At 38.2% G+C, this 23,092-nt stretch overlaps 2 protein-coding genes and 1 pseudogene across 3 annotated transcripts; 2 read left to right on the forward strand and 1 right to left on the reverse strand.

The window, feature by feature from the left end:
* The first annotated feature begins 8,926 nt into the window (after positions 1–8,926).
* Positions 8,927–15,577, forward strand: LOC149034249 (uncharacterized; annotated as a pseudogene). The gene is made up of 2 exons (XR_016183143.1): positions 8,927–14,625; positions 14,738–15,577. The product of XR_016183143.1 is annotated as an uncharacterized LOC149034249 (transcript).
* LOC149034250 (uncharacterized) lies at positions 15,452–17,336 on the reverse strand. The gene is made up of 3 exons (XM_089193856.1): positions 16,964–17,336; positions 16,793–16,830; positions 15,452–16,115 (listed from the first exon to the last, which is right to left on the reverse strand). Exons 2-3 carry the CDS (start codon positions 16,828–16,830, stop codon positions 15,452–15,454), a joined length of 702 nt encoding a protein of 233 aa, XP_089049982.1. The 5' UTR covers positions 16,964–17,336.
* A 3,500-nt stretch (positions 17,337–20,836) lies between these two features.
* Positions 20,837–22,219, forward strand: LOC149034251 (uncharacterized). The gene has a single exon (XM_089192970.1). It carries the CDS (start codon positions 20,856–20,858, stop codon positions 22,155–22,157), a length of 1,302 nt encoding a protein of 433 aa, XP_089049096.1. The 5' UTR covers positions 20,837–20,855; the 3' UTR covers positions 22,158–22,219.
* The last annotated feature ends 873 nt before the right edge of the window (positions 22,220–23,092 follow it).

Consider the following 23,092-nt stretch of genomic DNA (forward strand, 5'->3'; position numbering starts at 1 on the left):
TTAAAATTGGTCAATGGTTTATCCAACACTGATTTTAAGATCATTTCCATGACCCATGGAAACGACTTGTTTCAAATGTGTCTACTTGGGTGTGCAGCATCTAATAATTATCACGTGTGAATATTCATCAACTTCTCATCCTATGTGTTCTGTGTTTAACATAATAAGGAACAAGGAAGGTTAAAATAATAGCCTATCTTTTAGCAAATTACAATTAAAACTAGAGCTTTGAAACTGTTTTTATTATAAGAAGTGTTTGGCCACAGATAGCCAGAATTAAAATGGATTAACATTTAAAAGTTATAGTTGAATTTATCCAGAATATTTTATAATTGTAATAATAGAAATTTATATAGATTTTAAAACTATGTAAATATTCAAAAAGTGCATTACTTTACGTTAACTGTTTTAAACTAGCACTAAGCTCTTTCCTAAAAAGAAATGCTTAGAGATATTTCTTAAAAGTAGCTGGGCTGCTACAGGACCTGATTGGTAATGGCATTTACCAAAAAAAAATGCATAAAGAAAATTCAAATGATGTAAAAACACATTCTTTGTAACATTAGGGAAGTTAGATGAACAATCCACTGTATATAGACACAGCAGTAACACAGATGTGTAAATCAATATGAATATTGAGGCTGCTCATTCCAGAATATTCTAAGTCAACTCGTGCTCTGGAAAATGGAGTCAAACACTGCCCTGATTAGCCATATTTCTGAAACAGACTTACTCTTACCTGTACCATTGTAATTTTCATGTGTTAGGAACCACAAGGAGTAGTCTCAGTTGTAACTGTTAAAGGTGGTGAAACTTTAAAAAGAAACATGACTGTTCTTTTTTCTGTCGAATTCTCTGCCCACCATAGACCAAACATGAAGTCAAATTGTTTTTCTTTAAATACATTAAGAGCTGGGAATTCCTTTGAGGCAAAGGGTTGTTTATTAAGTTACTCAGTTATTCCAAACTTCTTTCCTGATTCATAGCTGATAAATAAGCTATACTTGCTCTTCATTTTTGTTGTTGGTTGAACACATTCATTACAGGCATTCCCAGTGCTGTGAAGTGAAAACATTGCAGCTACTATTTGAATGCCTGCATGGAGAGCAGTTAAACCTCTTCATAGTGTGGTTCCAACTGACCTCGTTGAGGTCTCCATTACAAAATGGATTTATAAATATATATAACATAATTAATAATGACAAGAAAACAAGTCCAACAAAAGTTTTAACAAAGCTGATTCTATGAATCCAATTACATGTTTATAATGTTTACAGTTTGAAAGTGAAAATTTACTTTTTATACTTATTAATAGCAGCACTTATCCAGGCTAGCTCAATTGAATGAGAGCCTGCAGAGAACAATTTAAGTATACAAAATATGTCAAGCAATTTTAAGAGCAAAAAGTTAAGCATCGAGCCTAAATTGAGTGGGAGCCTTTTAAAATAGTAGAAGTATAGCAAAGTACATAAAGAAATATGGAATGTAAAATAAGCCCTCAAAAAAATTACAAGATGTACATACATTGAATATTGCATTACAGTGCATATTACATTAATTAAAAATTGAAATTAAAAAAAATGAGAATAAAAACATTAAAAGAAAACAAACTGAATTATTATCTGGAAGGCTTGAATCCACCATACAGCAATACCTATGGAAACTAAACAAGGCTAGAAAAGGCTATTCCAAATTTACCTTTGACTGGGATGGACTGTTGTAATGTTGTACAAAATGAACTCGAGGATGACAAGGATAGGTTCGGTACTAATAGACTTTATCTTGATGACACTGGGCCAAAACTAGGGTACACATGTTGAACTTGTGGCAAAGACTTGCAAGGACTCCAACTCATTGTTAATTAGTTTGAGAATGTGGTTTCTTGATTTGTTTTTTAATCTTTTCTAAAAAGAAATTAAAACTCAAAGAAACAATCCTAGCAGTGCTCACTGTCAATTTTATGGGAAGCCAACAGTCTATAGGGACACTAACTACTTCTCTATTGAAGTTGTAATTTAGATTGGTGATATCTTCAGAAAACTAATAAATGAATGAGCAATGAAATCATTAGAATTTAATTGAAACCCTAAACAGCAATGTTAGGGAAAAGACCAGTTGTGGTTACAGTGAAATATAAAATACATAATGACAAACTTTATTATACCTCAAAAAAGCTGGACTCCATCTTAAAGCAATACCTATTGAAACTAAACAAGGCTAGAAAAGGGTTCTGCATTGATTCCCATACAGCCTTGAGTGAAGTAGTAAATTTACCTTGGTCTGGGAAGGACCTCTGTAATGTTACGTGAAATTAATGTGGATGAGAAGATAAATTTGATATTGTTGAACTCTATGTTGATGATACCTAGCCCAATCTGAGGTAGGCATGATGAACTTGTGGCAAAGACTAAGAAGGACTCCACCTCGACTAGGAACGTATCCTAGAGAGAACCTAAGCAAATATTCTTTGAAATTTGCTGGGAACTGTAGAAAACCCTTGATGTCATCTATAGTCAATTCACTGTTTCCTGCAACAAACAGTTCTTTGATGTTGGGGAACGTCTCCAAGACCAATCGAGACCAATTTGAGGCGTGAGTGGTCCAGTGGTCTGAGCGCTGGACTCTGGGTCAGACGGCCCGGGTTCGAGTCCTGGCCGGAGCACTACGTTGTGGCCTTAAGCAAGCCGCTTCACTCACCTTGCTTCGTCTTCTCGGATAAGACGTTAAGCCGGAGGTCCCGTCTCCTGCAGGGTTTGGGGTAGGAGACGTTAATTTCCCACGCACGAGATTACTGTGTGATGGATGTCCTCCCCTGGGTTGGGTTGGGTGGATTTAAGAGGGGTAGTGCCCCGTATGGGACTCCATGTCCCGCTGCACTAACCCATTTGGCGTCCGTCTATCCGTAGACGTACCCAATAAAGTTGTTATAAAGTATAAAGTATAAATAAAGTAGAGATACCAGCTATTGCTTCATGGACAGTAAGGTTCCTTTAGTACTTTCATCTTGTTACCATTCTGAAAAGAAACTTATCATATACAAAGAAACAAGTAATTGAGTATGTTTCTGTATTCCTTCTAATATGTTGATTGTGAGGGTTTGGTTTCTTGCCTTGAATTGTAGAAAACCCTTGATGTCATCTATAGTCAATTCACTGTCTCCTGCAATAAACAGTTCTTAGATATTGGAATATATCTCCAAGGCCAATTAAGAGATACCAGCTATTGCATCATTGACAGCAAGGTTCCTTTATCCCTCTCATCTTGTAATCGTTCAGAAAAAAAGAAAACTGGTCATAAATAAAGTAACAAGTAATTAAGTATGTATCTGTATGCATCCTAATTAGTTGATGGTGAGGGTTTGGTTTCTTGATTTGTCCATTTATCTGTTGAGAAAAGTAAATACAACTCAAGGAAACAATCCTCACAATCCTTGCTGTCAATTTCATGGGAAGCCTAATCTGCAAGGACACTAACAACTCCATTATAGAAGTCCTAATCAAAATTGGTGACATCTTCAAAAATATGACAAATGACTGAGCAATGAAATCATAAGAACTTATTTGAAATCCTAAACAGCTACATCAGGACAATGATAAGTCACTACCTGTAAGGTTAGAAAGAATAGCCACAATAATATTTTAAATCAAGTTATAGAGATATCTTTACTAAACCATAGCCTTTACTTATTCTATTATTATATATTTTGTATGACAATATAAAAGTTGTTTAACTGTTACTTCTAAATCATGGTCGAAGATAAAGAATTAGAAGACCAGGTGTCAGCACAGGAAACAGAAGAGTTTAAAGTTTGCACTTTATGTTGACAAAAAGTCAAGAATTCTGGTCTGCTCTTCTCCTGGTAATGTTCGCATTGATTACACAATTAACCCCGTTACACACCAAAGAGCACATTTCCATGTTTCTGAATCCTATCGGGATTAGTCACAGTCCTTGCATAAATAAATAATTCATTGAGAAAATCTTTATTTATACTTGTGAATAGACTGAGCAACTAAATAAATTTCCATTTTTATACTGCATTTAGTTCCTGTTTGGTTGCGATTAAGCAGAGCTTGTGAATTGGAAGGTCATAAACTGATGTAGCAGTCTACATCCTGGCTTTCCTTGTGAGTCCATCTTGTCCAGGATACGTCTGAATTACTAAGCCCATCTTCCATGTTCTCCTTGGGGTGGATTCCATCTCAACACCAAGTCTTGTTCTTAAAGGTTTTTGCGTGTCTTGTACCATTTATTCCTTAGTATTAAATTTGGGGCAAAATATTTCGTCCAACAACTCCAGAACTCTTGTACTCCTTTCTTAGTGCTTCTCTTTAGTTGTTCTGAGCTAACACTCTGTTCTGGCTTCAGCAAAGGAGGCTGAACGTGGTGTTCAATTGAGAGGTCATTTGTCATGACAGGCAGATTTTCCTGGATCTAGACAGAGCTAGGACAGAGAGGACACCCATTGATCAAATAGGTCATTTCTGCCAGATACATTCTTCCCTGTTCCTACGTAAAAGTTTGATTCTTTGATGACGCATCTAAGGCTTGTCTTCATGATTTGATGAGACTTCCTATCACTCTGTTTTGATGGCTAGCTTGTGGTATTTTCCACTCCCAGTGGAAAGAGCATGAAAATTCTTCTGATAAGACGTTTTGAAGTTTGGGGATGTCCCAGTCTTGCAAAGTTTTGTTCAAAAAACTTTGTATGTCAACAAAGTTTGTACCTCGATCCAACCAACAGTTACTGGGATATCCTCTGAGTGAGGGAAATCTCTGAAAAGCCGTAACAAAGCCTGTTACAAGCTCTAGGTGGACTACTCTTGCATGTAAATATGATTTCTTGTGCTTCCTTCAGTGTTTTTCTGTTGATTCTTATTTGCAGAGGTCCAAACATGTCAATTGCTGTGTTGCTGAACACTGGGAGACCTGCTGCAATGTTTAGTCTCAGAATCTGACTCATCATTTGACTTTGCAACTTCTTGCTGGTCAGACATTTACCAGTTGCTTGTTTGGCCATATTTTACACACCCACGATCCAGAAACGCTTGCTTGATTCATAGATGAGACTTTTGTAACTGCAATGTGCTTGCTTTTAGTAAAGGTGTTTCAAGAGTATTAATTGATGACCTTGGAAGGATAATGGGATTATGCATCTCATCTGGTAACGATCTGATGTTCTCTAGTCTCCCATGTGTACATAACACACCTTGTTCATCTGATGCTGGAATCAGCTTCTTGTCTACAGTCTATAAATTGATTGTCAATTAACTCCATTTGAATAACCAGTTTAGATTCTCTCAATTCTTCTGTAAAATGGTGTCTCTTTTTTACTTTCAATCTTGTGCTGTTGGTGAATCGTAGAACGTTGGCCAAAGTTTTCCTTGCCTTGGCGAACGTCAAACAAGATTTCATCAAATATTCCAAAGTAGGGTTACCTTTTGATTCGTTGATGTAGCTGAGCAATCTACTTGTTTTAGGGTGTACACAGCTTTGAAATTGTTGAGCGGCTCCATTTCCTCTGACAACTCTTCATCACATCCATTAGAATTCTCTTTAAACTTGGGTGATTCTTCTTCTAGGCATTTCAGGAATGGAGGACCTTCATACCAGGTCTTCAACTTTTCTAGCTGAGTTCCTCTCATCAGGACGTCAGCAGGATTATGATCAGATCTGATATATTAACACGCTTCAGAGCCCATTGTTTCCTGGATTTCAGCTACTCTTGCCAAAACAAACAGTTTGAACTTTCTTGGAAAGGTTTTACGCCGGGTTAACATGGTCTGAGAATGAATCCAGAACTCTTTCTTGCAATTGCTGATCTCGGCAAACTCTAGTGCTTCTTTACATGTACTGTATAATCTTGCAATTGAGAGGCACCCCGTCAACTCCAAGCACGGTACTGACTTTTTCTTTGAAGGGGCAACCAATGCTTTAACCACGTGCAGTATGCAGGAATGACTGCCATCTGTGAGTTTCCATCTGAGGAATATGGCCGAACCATAGGCTTTCTCTCCTCTGGTAATCCAACCACTCAGTGCATTTCTCACTTTTGGCTGAGAAATGCATTTCTTAGCCAAACTCATTGTTATCTTTTGGATCTAACTTTGATAAAAGCTGAGACATTACAAAGGGTGCTTCTGAGGCATTTGTCACTGCACAGCCATTTGATCCATGCTGTTTATGAAACCAAGAATTCTAGCCACTTAGTGACAAAGCAATTTCGAGTTGCACTTTAACTGGCAGGAGATTTGTAATTTCGGTTAAGGGTGTATCCATTAATTTCCTTTGATCTCCAAATTTGGTATTGAGAATTTTCCACGCCTGCTCAATCATTTTGCCTTGCTTGATCCAACCAAAACAGTTTTTAGGTAACGCTTTCTGAAGCCTTTGCAATTGTTAATCTCTGTCTTGTTTGTACTTATTCATTCAATACTGAAATTCGTGCTCCTAAGTTGTATAAGATTTTCTAACACCATCCCACGTGGGAACTGACAATTTCTCTAGCCTGTGTACTTTTGCAAACTCAAAACATCGGTCATTTTTGTTACTACTGATGTCATTGCTTCAAGCACATCCTGTTTAAACAGCAGCTTTTCAATCACAAACGATTTCTGATAAATTGCAAATTGCTCTGCGTATTTTAAAAACTTAGCTTTGGCTTCATCACCAAATACTTGATTCTTTGTTTGTAATTCTTCTGACACTGATTCAGTAAGTCTGTCAGCAATTGTGTCTTGCTGCTTTTTAACACTTCTCTATTTAGATTTAACTTGTTTCTATACATTTTCAAGACTACTCAAACTTGGTTCAACTTGGTAAAACACATGGAATTCAAATAAGTCATTCAATGAAGCTATTGTGCTGTCTCTTTTTGCGATAAGTGTTACAAAATCTATTTTTGGAGGCATTATGTACTACTATCTGCATATAATAAATATAAATTTTAGTTACTAGTATGAAAGTTTGTTTACACACTTCATAAAACATAGCATTAATGCTTCTTGGATTTCTTAAAATAGACGGGTATCTTTTGCTTGAATGTAAACAGTTTAATTAAGTATGTGAATACTTGGTCAATTGTTGACAAGAGTAAAGTCTTTACAATAACATTAGAAGTCATATCTGAATTCTTAAACTCTTGAACTTGAACTTGGAAAAGCGAGGTTGGTGGTAAATAAGGAATTGTTTTACCTTTCAGCTGTCAAATTTACCCGTTTAGTTGGGTTCTGTCAGCTTGTGTGTTTCTGAAGTCTTGAGCTTTCAAATGCCTTTTTGTCAAGCCTCGTGACTTGTTACTTGTTCTCTTCGCAGTCCTGGCTATTTGTTGGCATATGCTCTTCCCTTCTCGGCCAGTGCAGATTTTTGACTGATTTGAACTCATGGTCGAAGGTGAAGAATAAGAAGACCAGGTGTTGACATAAGAAACAGGAGAGTCGAATGTTTGCTCTTTATATTGACAAAAAGTAAAATATTCTGGTCTGCCCTTCTCCTGGTAATGTTCGCATTGATTACACAAATACTCTTGTTACACACCAAAGGGGGTATTTAAATGTTTTTTAATCCTCTCTGGATTCAGAATTTGTCATCATCAATTGATTGATTTCTCATCATCAATCATCAATTAGGCAAATCAACCATTATAATTTGCTAAAGAGTTGGTTAGACCAAGTTTACAAGCTAGGAATTTAAAATTTACATTGCTCAGATGATGGCAAGGTTTGGCATAAGCACTTTGGGTAATAGTGCTTGCAGAGATTTTTCAATGATGACAAAAACTAACCAAACCATTATAGTGTAGTCAGTTGTTTGTATAGTATTTAGGGTGAGGTTGGAATTGACGATTACTCTCACTTCTGTAATGCATCTGATCCTGTCCAAATTTTCTTCCCAAATTGAGGCAGTTCACCATACTGACAACTATGTCAAAAAGTTGAGCATGGGTCATGGATAACGTATTCCTTTTAACAGGCTGGGCTTGTGGTGGTGGTTCATATGGCCTTCCTTATTCTACAAAACCTAGTTTTTGTTAGCTTTATGTTTTCCTCTCTCCTTATACTGTGAAAAAATTTGGAAAGATCAAATGAGATAAAACTGAGTGGTAAATAGATACATCCACCCAGCAACATGTCAATAGACTGTTGTGTAACAGACTGCATCGTTAGAGATGCACAGATACTTTAGTTAGGATACATTCATGATGTTGGAGGTATTTATATTATAAACTTGCTAGACTGTGCAGCAGTACATTTTTGTTACTTTCCTTAATTGTTCTGTAGTCTCATGTGTTAAATTAGTAACTGGTTGTTTGTACATGTTTTAAAATCAGCAACACAAGCTTCACTTGACAAAACTCAGAAAGTATTACTTTAATCTGTCAGAATTTTCCTTTCAATAATTAGCTTTGTGTAACTGTTGTTGAAGAAATTTCACAGTTTTGCTAGAGATATATTTCAATTAAATTGGTAACTGAGGAGATGAAACTTGAGTGAAAGTAACAAACTGTTAATACTTTAAATGATCTCTAGTTCTCATCTCTTCCCTTTTAGCTATTGTGAAATTTTGATGATGACAATGGTGGTCATAATGTCACTGTATGGCTGCTGTATTGTTTTAATGCTCTGAGGGCTTTTAAATCTTTCAAAAGGTGTTGGTAAAGAATGGTGGACCAAAAAAGGTTAAATTTAATTTTGGTTATTTCTCATAATTTTATTACCATTCCTTTTCTTGTTATTACCTCATTGAATTGGAAAGTTCAAGCAGTGGCAGAGAACCTTAATAGCAGAATCTAGTTGTCCTGTACACATGCTACCTAAATGGACCCTCTGATGTTGCCTCTTGCTACAAAACTTGTCATCTGACAAAGCCCACCCATTGCCAATTTTTGATGAAAGCTGTTGTAGTACTTTGATGCAAGCTTGTTATAGCTCCAGGCGTCGAAACAACGTCGGAATGTCCCAAAGATACACAGGATTTAATGCGAGGACATGGAGCGAAATACTGATTCGAGACACCAAAGACCAACTATAATTCCAAACGTAGTATATTCGTACTAATTGTGACTTGATGTCCAAAACCGTCAAACTAAAATACAATTAAAAAACCTAGTCGAAGCGATACTAAAGGACTGAAACTAAAATAACTATTTTATGACACGAATACATATCAATTACACGAGCGCAAACACAGCTAACAATGCAACATTCGGTAACAGGAAAAGAAAACAAGGAAATCAATACAATAATACGGTCGCTTACCGATTGTCCTCTCTGTAACGCCTGAATGAGTTGCAATGAACGCAGAAACACTCGCAATAAGCTCTCTTGTCTAAACTACCGCAAACGACAACGCACGAGGTCTGACATATGATATCGAAGCGTCACTAATACAAAAACAAAGACTAATATGCAACAGAAATAATACTTAACTCGACAACAATTACACAAATTCCACACATGGTAAGTGCTAAGTTGCCATCAATGGTTTTTTTAATGTTGCATTTGTGAACTGATTATTAAACATTGATGGTAGTTCACATAACATAAGTGTTTTTTGTTGTTTTAACATTCAGATTGTTTTAATTTGTTTTATTAGGAAATTGTTACTTCCCATGAATATTATACACATGGTAAGTGCAAACTTGCCACTAATGGTTTATTATAATGTAACATTTTTGTGACCTGATTATTAAACATTGATGGTAGTTCACATAACATTGGTGTTTTTTGTTGTTTTAACATTCAGGTTATTTTAGTTTACTTTTTTTGAGAAATTGACACTTGTCATAAAGGGAAACCCATCAGTGTCTTCTTATATTGTGATTCCCATAAATGGTTGGAATCAAATTACTATAAATGGTAAATTCAAAGAAACATCATTGAGAAAGAGCAATTTTATATCAGTTCCCACTGATGACATTTTAGTTTAGAATGAAAGATTAATGGAACATGCCAACCGCAAAAGTGGAATGAAATAAACTGTTGACAGTCTTGGAAATGCCAGATTGGACATGACATCTTATTTCATGCTGAATGAGAACAAAAATACTGCACTGAGTTTGAGGTCACTATTGCATTAATTGTGCATTAATATGGCATTGACATGGACATTTGTACGCATACTTTCTTCTACTAATGCCCTTGTCACTGTCAGATAAGTGAATCACTTCAATGATTGAAAGGCCTTTCAAAATGACAAAGAAATGCAGTTACTGTTTTGAAGTGTCTGGTCCTGTTCCAGAGATGTACAAGTTTTTGCTGAAAAAATAATGACACCACAGTCTCGGAATGAAGATTAATAAAAAAATCAAGGTTCTCTCAGAAAATGTTGGAGTGATGTCAATCAAGGTTGGTACCATTAATGTTCAGGGGATAAGGCATGTAATAAAACCAACTAAGTTGCCATGACAGCACTCTCCTCTCCAGGCCCTCTGTGCAATGAACCAAATATCTCTCACAAGCTCACTGGGAGTAAAAATGTTTAACTGCAGCATTTACTTGCCAGTTGAACAACAGAACACAGCAAAACATGGTACGCCAGGGCAGAAAAAAAATATAAACTTAGAAAATCCAGGAGCTAACCTTGTGGGATAGCAATTCCTTACAGGGCCTTACGTACACTGCACCAGTCAGCTGCTATCTTAAAGCTAATGTCAGCTTGGACAAGTTCACCTGAATGAAGAAACAATTTCAAAGCCCACTTCGTCAGGCAGTGTTTCCTGGAGAGCCTTTTTTATTTCGATCTCTACATCAGTTTCACTAAACTCCTTTCAGAACTCAAAAGCGCTGATAATGTGGCCATTCTCCTGCAAACATAATTTACTTACCTGGCGAGGGACTTCCTGGTCATTTGGTCCTGCTGGCAAAATTCACCTCTTGAGAACAGACCTGAACCCCAACTGACCTTTCTTCTTTTTCTTGTTCCTCTTGCTGTTTCCTTGTGCTTGTATTGACTGTTTGTTTGCTGATTTGAAAAGTTATTCCTCATTGTGTACAATGGCGGCTGGTGTTGAGGCAAGGCTGAGGTAGTATTAGCTGACGCTGGCAGGAATCTTGTCTACAGTTTGAGCAGTGGAAGAAGAAGATGTTCTCATGAACTTTAATATAGGTTAAAGATGTTTTCAAACTAGATCGCTCCGCTTCTAAAGCTTGCAAAAGTTCATCTATGCAGCCAACTATTTGTGGAATTATGTGTCTTGATCGAGAGCTTGCTCCATTGCCAGCAGCCATTTTGTGTGCTATACATCATGTGATCATTTTGGTGGCAAATGACGACATGGCAAGTTGGGTATTCTCGGCTTGAGGAAAAAATTCTTGACTGGCTGTCAGAATTCATAATAATAATAATAATAATAAAGGTCTTTATTAAGAATTCATTGCGCAAACAGACGTGCAACAATTTACATGAAGAAATAATGATTAATTGCAATTAAAAAGACATCTATTGATAAACACTGATTTAAAACGACATGTCTGGACCTTAGGTAGAATAAAATTATGCGAGCTACTTCTCAACTGCTGTGTCCTCTGGGGAGGTAAAAGATCCCTCAAGGTAGTGTTCGTGGAAGAGATCCTTTGCCATAATTTCATGAAGAATATCCAAGATACTATGCTGCTTTAAGCAGTAACCTAACTTATAACATCTGGCAAAGAGCTTATCAATACTACTTAAATATTTACTATAAAAAGCACACCCCCAGACCTCAATAGCATATGTAAAAACAGAAAGGATCAACTTTGAAAAAGTAAGTCCAAATTCTCCTTAGAGTATCCATAATATTTACATATTCTTAAAATGAACAACCTACTGCTAGCCTCACTCAGTAAATAATCAATATGAGTATCCCAATTAACTGGCACTTGCTCAAAGGTAACACCCAACAATTTCAGCTTATCTTTCCTCCCTATAATCTCAAGTGGTTCAGGAGGCGTCTTGGTAGTTCTACCTCGTAAAAGAAGTTCCCATGTTTTCTTCAGATTGACTTTCATGCGGTTCTTCTCAGACCATTCAATAAAGGATAAGACCTCCGTTTGAGATTCATCCAAGCCTACATTTGCCTCAATTGGCAAACTAACAGTTATGTCATCAGCAAATTAAACTAGAAGATTGTTATCAGTGTTAACAGCTTTATATCGTTAATAAAGATAGAAAATAGGACCGGCCCCAGGACTGTACCTTGGGGAACGCCCCTATTTATAGAAACATATTCAGTACTGTAGCCATCGACAACAACCCTCTGCTTCCTTTGATCCAAAAAAACTATTAAGCCAATTAATAATATATGGATTAATATTAACTTGCTTGCTCTGTACGTAGCACACAAGTGGCGACTGGGATTACTGCTAAGGAGCGCATGGTGGCCAGCAGTTGGGTTAGGGTCTCAGAAGCGGTGTTAGGATTGGCTTTGAGAAGCTATCCCCAAGTTCAGCTCCTGCACACTGGAACAGCTGGGAGGGCGCCGAGGCTTTGTTGAAAACCTCCCAGCGTCTCGTGAAGACGTTCCAATCCTCTATTGTAACTCCAACATCGACCTTGGGCCGCTCTAGTTTTGGGCCTCTGGTTGCTGTAGGTGCTGGGACAGCGTCTGGGACGGTAGGCGCCAGGTTGCAGTGGGCCAGGTTGTGATTAGAGAGAAGGGCAATTGCCAGTGCTTCGGAGACATCGTCTGTTGTGAATGTGCAGTTGGGCACAGAGCATTCGATGACTACCATGATGCAGAGATCAACTGTTTCATGAAGTGAACTCCTCGGTTGATTATGCTTTAATTACAACGATGAAACAGTTCTACAGGGTGAAACACAGTATAAATACGCTGAATGACAAGAACAATAGAGCTAAACGCAATAAAGAATAACAAACTTACGATAATAAGTACAATCAGATTAATCCGTCCATGCGAAAGGAGTTCAAGTGTTTTTAAAACAACATGGCGGACTCTCCACTTGTCACCAGTCCTACCGAGCCGTTGGTATATGGCCAGCGGTTGGCCAGCGGTAGTCCCTTCACTTGCCATAAAAGGAGTAGCAGTGAATGGTGGAGTAAAGAGGAAATAAAGGTATGGAGTGGTGTATGGTGAAAGTTAGGCTTCGACACGTGTCCCACTCCTAGTGTCAATTGGGCGTTGTCTGTCCAGGTCCATTAACAATTTGTGTTGCAACAGAAAATCAGTGCCAATGATAGGTTAAGTCACATCAGTTCCCAGAAATTGCCAGGTGAGGGGACGTGGGAGCCCAAAATCAAGGATTTACTGTCACAAACTGTTGGTGTTTGATAGAATTATTCTCAGCTTGCAATGTGACGTCACTTTTCTGGAAATGATGCGACAGTCCAGCCAGAAACATGCTAATGGAAGCTCCAGTGGCAATTAAAAAATGTAGTCTAGAATTCTTGTCATACAATTAGAGGAGAGAAGATGAGCCAGTCACTAGAGCTGCGTTCATCAGCTGACAGTCAAGTTTCCCTGTTGCTGTCAAAACTTGCATGGCTCACAGCCATGGGTCAAATTGCTTGTTGTACCAACAAATGTCTGGTTGGGAGTGAGATCATTGTTCTTCATGCAGTGATGGAGGAGACTGCAATGTTTTCCAGATCTTCTGTAGCTCAGCTTGTATTAAGGTAATTTCGGAGACACTCCACTGGCGTTACCATTGCTTGAGGACCTTGCAGTTTGTCTGCCATGTTGGGGAGGTTACTGAGACTGGGATCTTTGCGCACCACAAGAGTCATGCGAACTGTGAGGGGAAGCTTCTGCAGCTAAAGCTCAGGAAAAATCTCATTAGTGGCAGAAGCTGTTAATAGGGAGCTTAAGCAACCACGACGACCTAGGGGACAACGACGGCAGGTATGCGCGGAGAGACTGGACCGAGGACTTCGTTTTAGGCGGGAAAATGAAACTTAAGCAGTGAAGTTGCTCAAGGACGACGATGTTCGATATATTCGTGCAGCCTCGCATTTGTCAAGAAATGACATCGTTTAGAGACGTTCAGAATCTATGTCTTCTCAGGCATGGATTTAATTTTATTGATGATATGGAACTTTTGATTCTATATGACATGTTCGAGCCAAGAAATCCGGATTTTCCTTACGAATCTTAAGCAGAATTCGACTTAGATGAGATGGTCAAGTCAGAGTGCCTCGCTGAATTTCGTTTCAAGAAAAGAGATGTGTACCGACTTGCCGATGTTCTGCAAATTCCTCAGACCTTACGATGTGACCAGAGGTCGACCTGTGGCGGTGTGGAGGGCTTATGTATGCTTTTGAGACGGTTAAGCTACCCTTGCAGATACGGGGACATGATTCATAGATTTACCAAGCCAGTCCCTGTCATCAGCATGGTTACAAATAATTTGATCGACTACATATTTGATGTCCATGGCCGACGATTGACCCATTAGAATCCTGAGATCTTGGATCCCGACCACCTTGAGACGTACGCAGCAGCCATTACGGCAAGAGGCACACCTTTACACAACTGCTTTGGCTTCATCGATGGCACTGTAAGGCCAATCGCTTGACCAGGAGACAATCAGCGTATACTATACAATGGACATAAGAGGGTCCATGCTATCAAGTTTCAGTCTTTTGTGTTACCAAATGGCTTAATTGGAAACATGTATGGTCCCGTAGGTGAACTATGTAGCTATATTTTCGTTATTGTGATTTCAAATAAAAAAAATTGTCTTTTAAAATAGTTATGAATTACTTTTTGTAACTTTTTTGTATCCTTCGCTTGTTTCAGAAGGCAGAAAGCATGATGCATCAATGCTTGCAGATTCGGGACTGTTGCGAGACCTACAGCAGTACGCCTTTGACCATGGTGGCCAACCAACGTGCCTGTATGGAGATCCCGCGTACCCACTTAGAGTCCATCTTCAGGGTCCGTTCCGATTTAGAGTTTTAACCGATCAAATGAAGGCTTACAATACTGCAATGAGTGCTGTAAGATCTTCTGTTGAATGGCTATTTGGGGACATAATAAACTACTTTAAGTTCTTGGACTTCAAGAAAAATTTAAAAATTGGGCTAAGTAGCATTGGCAAAATGTATATCGTTTCTGCTCTTCTCTAGAATGCCCTTACCTGTCTTTATGGCAACGAAACGGCCACCTTTTTTTATCTTGACCCACCAACACTGGAAGAGTATTTCTCATGAGATTTTCATTTGTTTACTGTTTATTTGCTCTTAAATCAAAAGGAGAGCTCATAACAATAGTCTTCAGCACTTTATAAATATTGTAAAGTTTATAATCGCAATAAGTTTGGAAATGTTTGTGATGAAATAAATATATCATCTTTAGCACAAATGTTATTAACAAAAGATTTGAAAATATCAAGGGAGGGATGCGCAACTTTAACTCAACGATAATGTTCAGCAAACAAACTTGTGAAAAAGTTACTTTGGAACATATTTTTGCATAAAAGCTAAAAATGCCTGTGACTGTTGCTGCTGTTGATTAATCATCATTATCATCATTTGCTGTTGCTGCTGCTGTTGTTTGACCATGGTGGAGATCAGGTTTTCTTGATTCTGGTTCTTTTCCCTCCTTTTCTTTTATGTTCTCCTGCTCTTTCTTCCTTAATTCCAGTTCTTGTTCTTTCAAACCAATCTCTTTATCCGCCCTTTCTTTTAAATATTCCACAGCATCTGATATGCTCCTTCGACTTTTCTTCTTCAGATTCTTTGGTACTGAGTCATCACTTTCCTTTTTTCTTTTCGCAGTTTGCCCCATACGTTCTAGAGCCTTCTTTCGCATGTCTTCGGCTGCTGCCTTGTCATTCTGGTTGTCACTCTCCAACTTTTCTTTAGCAGCTTTTTCCTTCTCAAGGATTTCTTCTAAGAGATCATCAAGCTTTGAAGTTTCAACTTGAATGCCGCTAGCTTTCTCTTCACTCTTTAGTTTTGCAGCCATTTTCTTGGTAAGGAGGTTGTAGCGGTCTCGTACGGACCTTGCAGTCACCCGGAACTTTGGACATGAATTTTCGTTTAACTTTTCTGCCAAAGATTCCCAGGCCTGCCCCCTTTCTGGACTTCTGATTTTAAATTGGTAGGGCTCGATCTGAAGAACCTCTCGACACATAACGATATCGTGGTCATTACTCCACACGAAATTTGGATTTCTGCCAAAGTAGATAAAAGGATTTGTGAGTGATTGTGCTAAATAAAAATTTAATTAATCCACTATTTGATATTATAAAATCTTTTCATATTACTTTGCTGTTAAAAGAGCTAAATTTTAAGGGAAAATTTACCGCAATAAAAAGATCGAAAGCAATGCAAATTATTTTATTTCCGACCTCCTACATTTGCAATTTGTTCTGCGAGTTCTTTCATGGCGATACGTGTATTTTTAATTTCCGCTGTAAATATTTAGAATACTAGACTTTGAGGAGATTATTTCACATTTCTTTTACCCGCCGTAAATATTAAGAACACTCGATTTTACGGAGATTATTTCCCATTTAACATTACGGGGTGTAACTCATAAACAAACCTGATGTTGCACCAGATAAATGCAGGATTCAGGCTTGAATAACGTTGCTTTCTACTTCACGCAAGCAAAACGACAACAATACATTTACAAACAATCGGCGGTCAGCCTAGAATGCCGAGCCTTTAAGATTATTTTCTCTTCACATTCATGGCCAAGGGAATCTTTTTTTAGCTGGATAGTTAGTGAAATATTTCGAAAATAAAGTTACAAAACCAGAGAGGGAAAAAGGCTTGAGTACACTTTTCATTCAAAAATAATCACAATCAGCATTCTTTCACTAAATTCCGTCAATAAATTGCTTACGTGTTTGCTTTCTCTCCAGTTTTCACACTTGCCGCCATCTGTGCAAAAAAGGAAAACTTAAAATAAGCCGTTTGTGATAATTGACCCGAACATAAGAGCTTAAAACAACGGCACAAGACAATAAAAACTCCAACCAATTATCAAATTTGGCAAATGGTAGTAAGTTCGTACCTTTTAGTGCTCAATTCAACTCAAGTTTCTTCCCACGTTCACGACGACGTGAAACAACTCTTTCTGACGCCGTCGACGCTGGCACGACGACGAAATGTTTGGGCCACGCTTGCGCACTAACGTTCATCCTACTTCCGGTCGTCGTCATCCCGGTAGTCCCTTGGTTGCTCAAGCTCCGTAATGTACCTCTGCAAAGTTTCGACATATGCCGTCAATGTTGTGATGGCTCCCAATTTGCCAAGGTCTTCAACATGTAGCAGCTGCTGTAATCATTGTCATTTTGAAGGGCAGACACATTTTTGTAATTTGGCTTTCAGTGCTGAATAAGGAGCCTCTGGTAGCTGGTCACTTATATTCTAACTTGCTCCCCCACTCAAACGAACATAAAACATTTATCTTGTTATAAGCAACCATAGTTAACTTGTGTCAACATCAGCTGTGTGCGACCCTCTTTATTATGTCTTGCAAACGAAATTACAAATACTCTGAAAGGCTCAAAATATAACCAGCAAACAGTTAATAATACAATAAACGCACTGACTCTTATGCATACTCTTAATAATAATAATAATAATAAATAATAATAATAATAATAATAACTTTATTTAAGTGTCAGTGTATTTTTAGCACTGCTGTGCTAATTGGGGACACTGTAAATAAGGAAACAACTATCGTAAATGAACAGAAACTCGTTAAAAACCCCAACTGGTAGGAGGCAGACCAGTTGGCTATTTACAAAGCGTGCAGGAGTTGAATTCGGGGCCACCGAAGACAAATCCATCCAGTGGCAGGGAGGAGGACTTGAAACTGGGACCTTCGGCTTACAAGTGCAGTGCCCTAACCACTAGGCCACACTCGCCTCCAAAATAGTAAAATGTATTTGAAAAACACACTGACTCATGCATATTCTTGTAAATATGTATATGAAAAACTGACAGCAAAATTACAGACTTCCAGTGTCCATGTCTTTTAAATAGTCTATCAGTGACTCAGGCATTAGCAGCTGCAATGGCACTTTCAGCTCTAAGGCTATGTAAACCATAATCTTGTTTCGGGAAGCCAATAGAAACAGAAGTGCTTAGCACATGCTCTAGTATAAGACAAAGGTCAAGAGCCATCTTCATCTCATCTGAAAAGGAAGCAACTGAAAATATTGCTGAGCTAACAAATCAGGACAAGTATGCTTGTACTCCACCAGGAAATGAGGGATGCTTGAAAACTGATATTATAAGTTGGAGAACAAACAAAATTATTTTCGCTCACTTACCGAAAATTTGTTTTCAATGAGCCCATTCTATCGTCATGCTTTTGTGGGACTTTACATGTTCTCATCGCTTGATTCCCACATCTTGGCAGTAACACGAACACCAGTAGTACTATAATGGTACCCATGGCAGCAGAGCCAGCACACAGCCATATACTTAACAAATAGATTCCGAGTTGCTGTGTGTCTGTTCAGTAATAGATCACAGAGGACGTCAAAATGTGGTAAGGACAAAAAAGTGGCACACAAGGCGCAGCCAAGTGTCACTGATGTTCTTATCACATTTTGACATCCTCTGTGATCTATTACTGAACAGAAGCATGGCAACTTGTTTTATATAATAAAGAATTAAAATATACATGATAAAAGTTTAAATGATTACGTCATCTATACGTCTGTCCTGCAATAGATCATAAGTGAGAACCAATCAGAATGCGTGCATAGCTGAGCCTATTATATGATGATGATGATGATCGTTTATTCAGCCTTCTTGCAGTAGAAACTGAATTACAAGGCGGGTCATAATTTAAAAATACTTCTACATTATGCATACACAGAACTATTTTAGATATCAATTAAATATAAATATTAAATATTGTGTAAACATTAAATACTATAAGTAATAAGATAAATTGCAGTAATAATTACACTTAGATGTCCCAGTTTGAGGTTCTTACAATATCACTTGCTAAATTCAGATAATCTGTTATGATAATCCCGTTGTAGATCATCATCCATTTCATCAGCTGTATAGCCACTGTTTATCGAATCATTTAGTGAATTAAAGCTTAGATCCCTTGGAAGAACAGAGAAAAGACAACTTACACACATCTAGGATCTATTCATGCCAGATTCATAGCGGTGATAGTCCTTGAGTGTTAAGCTGGCACATTTGACATCATATAGAAATTGACAACTCTGACATCTTACAACTCTATGCATTCTAGCAACTGTTCTCTTGCTTGTGTTACATTTTAGCTTGTTAATGTTTCTGGCACTAGTACCTGGACCTGGATTTGGACAGACATCCCCACTCGGGGCCAATCTGATCAGCTGGAAGCTGGCCACTGTTTTTGGGTGATGACTTGACCTTGAGATCTGATAGACTTTTCCCTTGCCTTTAAATCCAAGATGGCGGCTGTGGCTGCCACATGTTAGATGACAAAATTCGATGTAATTAGGTCCACAGGTAGTGAAAATTGACATTCTAATAATTTCTGATGCATTAAGATAACATTTGGGGTATTCAGGAATCATTAACTGATAAAAATCGGCTAAAAATAATAAATGTTGCGAGACTCAAAAGTTTCAATCTGACCACCATAACCACACCCCAAATAAGTCAGACCCCACAAGAAGAAAAATACCACCTGAAGAACGTGGCCAAAGAAGGTACTATGAAAGATCATCAAGGGACAGAGAGTGGGGCTACAGACGCTACCAACAACAATCACTAGATTACAACCAGCATGAAGGAGGTAAGCGCCAATCACAACGGCGGTATTTTTTAGGCGGTCGCCCACCCGCCAGGAACAGATACAAAGATTGAGATTGAAACCAAACCGAAAAGATATCAACGGAAATTTGACATTGGAACGGAAATGGACAATGAGTAAAGTCAAACCCAAAGAAATGACACGTGAGAAATCCACACAGATAGAGAATATTTTAAATAGACGAACAGTAAACTTATCTGGCATTCAACTTACGCAGTTGGAAACAAACCTTCTACGTAAGGGACTTAACTTTTGCCCAACACCACTGCCACCAGGAAAATATGAAATCAGTAAGGACATTGATGCCTTTGCCCGTAGACTAACCCTTAAGGAATATCACACTCCTGAGAATATAGAAGACGTAATAGACGGCCCTGGATACCAACCATCGATTCTTCAAAAATTGAACCAGAAGGAGCGCAAGGTGTATACTGGACCTTCAAGGGAACCATACCTTAATACATATATTGACAAATTAAGGCAAGAAATCAGTGATGAGACTTTGCACAATCTACGATGTCCACGTAATAATCTAACCAAACGTGAGAGAGCAGCTTTGTTTAGACTAAGCAACAACACGGACATAATCATCAAGCCCGCAGATAAAGGCGGAGCTACGGTCATCATGAATGCAAAGGACTATGTAAAGGAGGCTAAACGCCAACTGGACAATGAAGAATATTACAAGAGAGTAGGAAGAGATCTCACTCTTGAACACGAACAGCTCATAAACCAGTGCTTAGATACACTTATGGACGACGGAGAATTAGAAGAAGAAGTAGCTAAACTCTTAAGACCAGCACAATCAAGGACTCCTATATTCTATATGCTCCCCAAAATACACAAAGTTAACAATCCAGGTAGACCAGTAGTATCCTCCGTGAACAGCCACATGGAGAAGCTATCAGCTTATGTGGACGAATTTTTGAGACCTATAGCAGAAAAGCTACCGTCATACGTACAAGATACCACGCACTTCATTAAGCGAATACGGAGTTTGGGCAAGTTACCCGAAAAGTGTTACTTAGCAACTCTGGACGTATCAAGCCTATATACGAATATAGACACAGACGAAGGACTCACTATTGTGGAGGAAGAGCTAAGCAAAACAAACCAGAACAAGCCATCACCGATGACATTATCGTGTCTCCTCGAGAAGGTTCTTAAGCTTAACAACTTTACCTTTGGCAATGAACACTACATTCAAATCAAAGGAACAGCCATGGGAACCAGAGTCGCTCCCAACTTTGCAAACGTATACATGGGTAGACTTGAAGAAAGATTCGTGTACCAAACAGAGTGGATGGACCATATCATACTCTGGGTACGCTTTATAGGTGATATATTCCTTATCTGGAAAAGTGATAAAGACTCTTTGATTAATTTCATAAATTACCTTAACAGTGTAGCACCCTCAATCAAGTTTACACACGAAATCTCTGCACATTCAGTGAATTTCCTTGATACGACCGTTCTAAAGGACAATCAAGGCAACATCAGTACAGATGTTTATCAGAAACCAACTGATACTCATCCATACCTCCATTGGACATCAGCACATCCACCTCATCTGAAACGGAGCATCCCATACAGTCAAGCCTTGAGGTTGAGGCGAATATGCTCTTCAACAGACACATTAAAGAAACGAATCCTGGAATATTCGGATTTCTTTGTAGCGTGTGGTTATGCACAACGCAAAGTTCTCCACGAAATGCAGAAAGTGCTAACATTGACTCAAGAGGAATGTTTACAGACCAAAGAACGTGAACCAACAGATCGAATTCCTCTGGTTACTACATTCAACCCCCATACCACATTTATTGCAGAAATTGCTAAACGAAATTGGAACTTTCTCAAATCAAAAGAAAGATTATCACTCATCTTCAACAAGCCACCTTTAGTAGCTTACCGACGACCGAAAAGTCTACGAGACAGACTTGTTCGTTCAAGATTTGTAAATGAAACACCTCAGAATTTGATACCAAAGGGATGTAGAGCATGTGAAAGAACGAAGTGTAGTTGGTGTAAAAAGATCAACCAGACCACAACTTTCACCAGTCCCAATAACAACAAGACCTATACCATATTTCATACAGTGGACTGCCAATCGTCATGGATCATTTACATAATCGAGTGCAACATTTGCAAACTTCAATACATTGGTAAAAGCGAAACTGCATTTAACCTACGGTTAAACAATCACAGAAACCATATTAAAAAGGGAGTGAGTAGCTGCGAACTCACGGAACACTTTTTACATAACAAACGAACTCACGACTTTAACAATAATGTTACCATAACCATTATAGAGCAAATCCGAAAAGATCATTTAGAGACTGACAAAAAGAAAGAAGTTCTTAGGGAAAGAGAGATTTTTTGGCAAAGAACATTAAACTCCTTTCAGCCATATGGACTAAACAAAAGAACTGGATAAAGCTTTTACGCGAAAACCTTTATAAAGTTTTAGGTACATAAATTGTTTATAACATACGTTATAAAGGTTTTAAAACTGTTTACCTATTAGAAACACTAATTGTTTACGAGAGATTTTGCTCAGCATTTAATTAAGCAACATGCACTGTACTACGTCACACAATTAACCAATTACGACTCTGTAACAATTGCATGTTAAGGCCCCTGAGGAAGGCAAATGCCGAAACGCGTCGGGTCTTTAATAAAGCGTTGAAAACGGAAGCACATTCTCCATTGTGCAAATTATATATATATATATATAATGATTTGTCTATTTGCGCCATGCCACAGAAAATACGGCCAATCAGATAATAGGAAATCAGCTGTGTATTCGACGAGATTACATCCACCCCTTCCATCGTGCGCTGTGATATTCTACCTGCCGTTTTAAATTCAGCAAGTGACGCCATTCACAGCGTATTTCAAGTGTTCTTTGGGCTACATAGGGGCCAAATATTTCCATCGACTTTAATTTCGAGGTCGAATCAGCAGAAAATAAATATTAAACCAAAAAGACACGGCTGAGCCAAGAAATCCAGGGACAGTAACGAAAACTAATTTAAATTTCAGATTTTCATCCCAAATCCATCTCGCCCAGAGGAAAGAGGTCTGACCGAAAGTTACGGAACAGACTCGGAATCTACTTGTTAAATGTTTTATAAGCTAAGCCTGCAAACCCACTGGTAGATAACGAAAGTGAGTGAAAAATGAATTGATGTTTGGAGTTACACTTACATTTAAAGGGACGATTTATAAAAATCAGTTGCAAATATGCAATATGTTGAAAAGAAATGTCGCGCCGTTCGTTTTGAATTTTGTCACGCGGTGAAAGAGTTTCACCAGTTTTTCCAAAACATCGGCAAAAGAAATTAAAGTTCCGTGGAACTGGTATTAATA

Source organism: Pocillopora damicornis, chromosome 14 (genome assembly GCF_964200805.1).
Source record: "Pocillopora damicornis chromosome 14, jaPocDami1.2, whole genome shotgun sequence".
NCBI lineage: Eukaryota > Metazoa > Cnidaria > Anthozoa > Scleractinia > Pocilloporidae > Pocillopora > Pocillopora damicornis.

Coding starts and splice junctions, on each gene's coding strand:
- LOC149034251 (XM_089192970.1), top strand. CDS start 20,856: ATGACATTATCGTGTCTCCTCGAGAAGGTTCTTAAGCTTAACAACTTT.
- LOC149034250 (XM_089193856.1), bottom strand. CDS start 16,830: ATGGCGGCAAGTGTGAAAACTGGAGAGAAAGCAAACAC. Junction 16,116..16,792: donor ACTGGAGAGAAAGCAAACAC/GTAAGCAATTTA, acceptor CTACTTTGGCAG/AAATCCAAATTTCGTGTGGA.